The sequence below is a fragment of the Hipposideros armiger genome, unplaced genomic scaffold, assembly GCF_001890085.2.
Source record: "Hipposideros armiger isolate ML-2016 unplaced genomic scaffold, ASM189008v1 scaffold_727, whole genome shotgun sequence".
NCBI lineage: Eukaryota > Metazoa > Chordata > Mammalia > Chiroptera > Hipposideridae > Hipposideros > Hipposideros armiger.
In genome coordinates, this window is record NW_017732077.1 from 264243 (window position 1) to 270664 (window position 6422).

General features: G+C 38.8%; 1 protein-coding gene across 2 annotated transcripts in view; it reads left to right on the forward strand.

The window, feature by feature from the left end:
* SLC5A7 (solute carrier family 5 member 7) overlaps positions 1-6060 on the forward strand; it is a 30875-nt gene extending 24815 nt beyond the window's left edge. For both annotated transcript variants that reach the window (XM_019627267.1, XM_019627268.1), the window contains 2 exons: positions 3050-3267; positions 4229-6060. In XM_019627267.1, coding sequence (XP_019482812.1) covers positions 3050-3267; positions 4229-4855 — 845 coding nt within the window. In that variant the 3' untranslated portion in view covers positions 4856-6060. The remainder of the gene's footprint in view (positions 1-3049; positions 3268-4228) is intronic.
* The last annotated feature ends 362 nt before the right edge of the window (positions 6061-6422 follow it).

The window sequence follows — 6422 nt, forward strand, 5'->3', positions numbered from 1 at the left end:
AGCCTGCAGCCTTTACTCATGTAAATTACTCAACCCCCAGAGAGTTGAAGCACCTTTGTTTTGGCTTATTTCTCTCTTCAGAGATCGATTTCCAGATCTGGTCAGGAGGGGGACAAGGATTCTAAGGGAGGGTGGGAGTGTGTACTTTTCTGTGCAGTTTATCTTCCCTATCTGGGATAAAAAAAAAAGAGAGAAAAAACAACCCAAAACCAAAAAAACCAAAACAAATGTCCCTTCCAACCAGGCACCCCCTGGTTAAGCTGCTTTTCTCCCCACCACCGAAGCGGGTGGCCTGTGTCTCCACGCTTCTCGCTTCCCTCTTCTCCTGGGTTGGGATTTCTGCCCCAGCCACTGTGCCCTGTGAATCCTGACGAACACCAGGCGGGATGGTCAGCACCAGAGGCTGAGCGTGTCCAGATGCTGCAGAAACCGTCTGCCTTGTCCTGGATTCCCACAGCTCTGCTGCAGCCGTGCGAGCATACAGACTATGCCCGCGGTCTGTCGCTCGCCGCCTAAGGATTCTGCCTTAGCGCGCGCACGCTGGAGGGGTAGGGAGAGAGCCGTGAGCAGTCCAGTCTACTGTGATCCGGCGTCTCAGCCACCGTGGGCGCGAGCAATCTGTCTCAATTACACCCCTCCTCCTCCTCCTCCTCCTCCTCTTCCTCCTCCGATCTGCAATGCACGGGGCCCCGAGGAATCTGCCTTAGCGCGCAAACCAGCGGGGTAGGGAGTGAGCAGTGATCGCTCTCCAATCTACTGAGAATCCCCGTCTCCGCCTCTGTGGGCTCGAGCAGTGTGCCTCTTCCCATGCGTCCTCCTCAGATCTACTTCTCGCTTGGCCTGAGGACTCCGCCCCAGCGAGTGTCCCGCAGAGTTGTTTTCGCTGCCGTGGTTTGCGCGAACTAATTCAGTGACTTCCTTACCACGGCCATTTTCTCCTCCCCAGATGTGGCCTTTTGTGTGTGTGAGAGAGGGTGTGTGTGTGTATGTGTGTGTATGTGTGTGTGTGTGTGTGTGTGTGTGTGTTGTAAGACAACAGACTGAAATAAACAATGTAAAGCTTATTTTTTCTCTTGGATTAGGTACATGTTCTTGGTTGTTAATTCTGGTATCACAATATCTCAGTTCATGCTATAAAAGCATGATTTTGAACAGTTTTAATGGAAAATGAAGAAAAAATGACAGGATCCAAAATAAACCACTCCTATTGGGTCCTGTGATCATGAAACTAAAGAAGTTAAAAAAAAAGCCATGCTAATGTACACTTAAGGTCTATTGCATTCTTCAGCACATGTTAGTACAGTAGCCCACCCACACCCATCCATGGAGAATGTTTCAAGACCTGCACTGGATGCCAGAAATTTCAGATAGTACCAAATTTTATACAATAAATCCTCACTTAATGTCACCCATAGGTTCTGTGACTAAACAAAACAACATATAACAAAACCAATTTTACCACAGGCTAATGCATATAAACAAGAATTAGGTTCCTATGGCATTTAATCAACATTACAACCAAGTGAAGTTGAATGAAATGACACTATTCGAGGACCTACTGTATATACTACATTTTACTCTATACATACATGCTCACCTAAGATAAAGTTTAATTTATAAATTAGGTACAGTAATATTTTAACAATAATAATAAAATAGAACAATTATACCAACATATCACAAAAGTTATGTAAATGTGGCCTCTCTCTCTCTCTCTCTCTCTCTCTCTCTCTCTCTCTCTCTCTCTCCCTCTCTCAAAATATCTTATTATACTGTACTTACCCTTCTTGTGGTGATGTGAGATGATGTGCCTACATGATGAGGTGAAGTGAGGTAAATGACATAAGCAATGTGACATAGTGTTAGGCTACTATATGGGTTACTTGAACAGAGCACTGGGATACTATTGGGTTGTCACATAAGTCATGATGTATTTTTGCAACAAAAAACATAGAAAAAATACGTTGTGACTTTTCCAACAACCCAATAAGACAGAGGATCTGATAACTGAGATGCCTGCTAAGTGGCTAATGGGCATGGAGTGTATACAGCATGAATATGATGGACAAAGTGATGATTCATGTCCCAGGTGGGCTACTGCAGGATGGTGTGAGATTGCATCACATTACTCAGAATGGCGGGCAATTTAAACATAGATTGTTTATTTCTGAAATGTTCCATTTTATATTTTCAGACCACAGATAACTGAGAGTAAATGAAACTGCAGAGAGAAAAACCACAGATAAGAGTGGACTACTAAGTCAATAACCAATCCATAAAAGAGCTGTCTGTTCAAAGATAAACATATTTCAAGTCCTTTTTCTGAAGAGCCCAAAAACATTTTAAAAATTTCAGCCTTATACCTGCACTTTTTAATTCAATAAAAAAGGACTGTCCTTTTTCTATCATACCTCCTATTTCTAGTAAGTGAAAATTGAAGCAAGAAAGAATATAGTTTGGAGAAAAATAATGCTGAGGGAGCTCCAAAACCAAGTTTATATATGGAAGGAGGATGGGTGAGAATAGCTTCACTGTGTCTTTATCCACTTATGCATATATAAATGAGGAGTATGAAATGAAACATTGTCCTCTCACATCTCCAAATGGTTGAATAAATAATCTATGATTCAGTTACTAACATTTGTTTACTATAATTCTGTACAATGAAATGTCAGCATTGCAGAAGATTAGATGATGATTGAGAGATAGATAGATAGATAGATAGATAGATAGATAGATAGATAGATAGATACATACATACATACATACATACATACATGAATAGATCACCATCATATTCTGTGCGGATCCTATAAGTAAGACTAAGTGTAACTAAAACCCATTAAGGGCCAGGACATCTAAGGTAATTTAGCTGGACCAGTATGTGAACTTCCCACTTAATTAGACTAGTTAGACTTCCCACCTACTTAGACTAAGGCATACATTCTAAATTTATTTTTAAAACCGCATAGTAAATAAGATGACTCTAGATTGTTAAAGAACATATGGCTTTTGGGTTGTTGTTATGTTTTTTGTTTCTATTCAACAGACTGGAACCAGACTACATATGGGTTTCCAGATCCCAAGAGTAAAGAAGAAGCAGACATGATTTTACCAATTGTTCTGCAGTATCTCTGCCCTGTGTACATTTCTTTCTTTGGTCTTGGTGCAGTGTCTGCTGCTGTTATGTCATCAGCAGATTCTTCTATCCTGTCAGCAAGTTCAATGTTTGCTCGGAACATCTACCAGCTTTCATTCAGACAAAATGTAAGAACTTCTTTTTATGTGACATTATTGTTGTGGTTGTTGTTGGTGGCATTGTATTTATTGTGTATGTATAATAGTAATATATACTTATTAATATTTTACATCAAAATCTGACTCTACTTTAAGCTCACAAGGTTAAATAATGATGAATTTCATTTATGCTACATAAGAATATTTCTAATACATGTTATCATTCATGTTAATACCAAAGGGAATAAATCAATATAACTAGGTACTGTCATATTGCTATAATTTAAACTCTTGTCTTTTTAATGAGAGAGTAATGAAACCTAAAATATGTTAGAAAACTTTGAGTTTAATTAAATATGATAAGAAACTTCAGAACCTTAGTGGAAGTAGAATATGGTGAGTAAATTATTTCATGGGTATTTGTGTTAACATCTGTCTCATTCTCCACTTGACTCCTTAGCCCACCTTTGTCTAAAAAAAGCCTTTCAGTTTGATTTTCCTTGTTGAACTGAGTGGGTGCAGAACAGCATGCTATCGTGGTCATGAAGGGGCCAGCAACCCCTCTCCACCTTCTCCCTTGACTAAGGCTTTGTCTTTCTCTAGGTTTTCTAGGTCATAGTTAACAAAATGGCCCCACTTGTTTTTTAAGGTGGTAATAGCATTAAAGATTGTAGGGCTCCTATAGAGAGAGGAAGCAAGGACAACACATTAGCTTGTCTCACCTCTGCCCCTGCACATTCAGGAAAAGGCACAAGTGGTCTGTGTTTCCTGCATATGGTACTCAGAAATCTTTTCCAAAGGCCCACTGGGGAGACCACCTAGATTTCTTGTTTTATATGCCACAGTATGGGTTGGTTTTGCCCATAGATTGAGGTATTGGAACCAGGGGAATTTTTTTGACCAGCTTTAACGCACAGAAATGCATCTCATTCTTCATCTAAATGAGCTAACACATTGTGTGAAAAACTGACACTGTGACAACTTCTTGCAGGCATCAGACAAAGAAATCGTTTGGGTCATGCGAATCACAGTGTTTGTGTTTGGAGCCTCTGCAACAGCAATGGCCTTGCTAACAAAGACCGTGTATGGGCTCTGGTACCTCAGCTCAGACCTTGTTTACATCATCATCTTCCCGCAGCTGCTCTGTGTGCTCTTCGTCAGGGGAACCAACACGTATGGAGCTGTGGCCGGTTATGTTGCTGGCCTTTTCCTGAGAATAACTGGTGGGGAGCCATATCTGTACCTACAGCCCTTGATCTTTTATCCTGGTTATTACTCTGATAAGAATGGTATATATAATCAGAGATTCCCATTTAAAACACTCTCCATGGTTACCTCATTCTTATTCAACATTGGCATCTCTTATCTAGCCAAATACCTATTTGAAAGTGGAACCTTGCCACCAAAATTAGATGTATTTGATGCTGTTGTTGCAAGGCACAGTGAAGAAAATATGGATAAGACAATTCTGGTCAAAAATGAAAATATTAAATTAGATGAACTCGCACCTGTGAAGCCTCGACAAAGCATAACTCTCACCTCGACTTTCACCAATAAAGAGGCCTTCCTTGCCATTGATTCCAGTCCAGAAGGGTCTGGGACTGAAGATAATTTATAATAACCCCATGTAAATAAAATACTGCTTTCTCAAACAGAGCTCCATAGCAGGCTAGTCCTGGAAAGGATGGTTTGCGGCATATAAAAATATATTTAAAAATAACGTTCAGGAGGACAAAAATCCATATAAAAGTACAACTATACAAATTCAAACCAAGCTAGAAGGAAGCACCTATGAAAGCAAAAGCTTTCTTTCTCATCGAAATTCTTCACCTTCATTTGATGTTGGCTCTAGATGGTTTCACTAAGTATTCAAAAATGAATAAAGCCCCATTCAAAGAGCAGAGGGCCAAACAGGGTATCTTTATTATGGAAAAAGGAAGTAGATATGAAGGAGCCAAGGGAATCGGGTCACCTCGATCCAGAGCTTGCTTGCAAATGCAATGGTGAGTCTAGTTTAATTACCGCCCTGAAGCTGTGAGAATAACTCACCGTCATACCAGTGAATGGTGCAATGAATTATCCAGCTGGTTTTCTTGATGTAGTGATGAATCCCTTCTTTCATGTTCTTCACTATAACATTTGCTGAATACGCAATTTGTTTTTCTTTTAGTAGTGGCATGTGTTATTCTAAGCATAGGCAAAATAAATACAAAAACATACATAGTGATATTTTAATGTGCAAGGTGATAGCAAAATAGAATCCATCTTTGCAGAGGAGCACTGGGCTTCTTTGAATGTGTCTACAACTAACATATGCATTAAGAAGAGTACCTGGGGCATGGAAGACATGATTATTGGGCAACCTTAAAGAAATAAAACAAAAAGGCCAATAAGCAGAAGTAACAGGAAGGACAGTAGATTTTTATCTTCATCTGAAGTTTATGAAGTTATGATTCATTAGATTAAAGAAGTAATGTCTTGGCTTATTATCTAAATTAATATTGGAAGGGAAATTGAGCATATGTAAGGTGAGGTAGCCCCATAGCACCAATTGAGGTTAATGAGGAACAGACTGCACCTCCTGAAAGTAGAAAAACAAAACCCACTCAATTTTAGATATTTATTAATGAGGATGATTCAGTGCTAAGAGAGCTACTCTGTGGCACTTTTTCATATAAGCCAGTCTTAGGTACTGGACAAATCACCACTACAAAAGGTACATAGTGTATTTTAAAATGCAGAAGAAAGCAGAAAGTAAAAATAAGTCCTAAAGGGAAGAAGCCATCAATTTTAATATTTGGTGTCTACATAATTTTCATGAAGTTTGTCATTAAATATTATTTTGCTCCTTTTCTGGGATATATATGTATATATATATATATATATATATATATATATATATATATATATATCATATATACAACCACCAACTGTGCTTTCTTACCAGTCACATAATAGAGATAACTGGAGATGTGTCCACAAAAGCAGAGTGAACTGATGAGCTGAAAAATTATCTAAGCATTTGATCCAATAATGAAAGGCAGTCTGAATTGTTAAACTAAAGCACTTTTTCCAAAAAAAATTCTTTTTTGTGACTTTTAGACAAAGTGAAAACTCAGTGTTCAATATTAAGTATAAAAGTTGTATTAAGGAAGGTAGAATTCCTTTTTTTTAAAGTACTTATC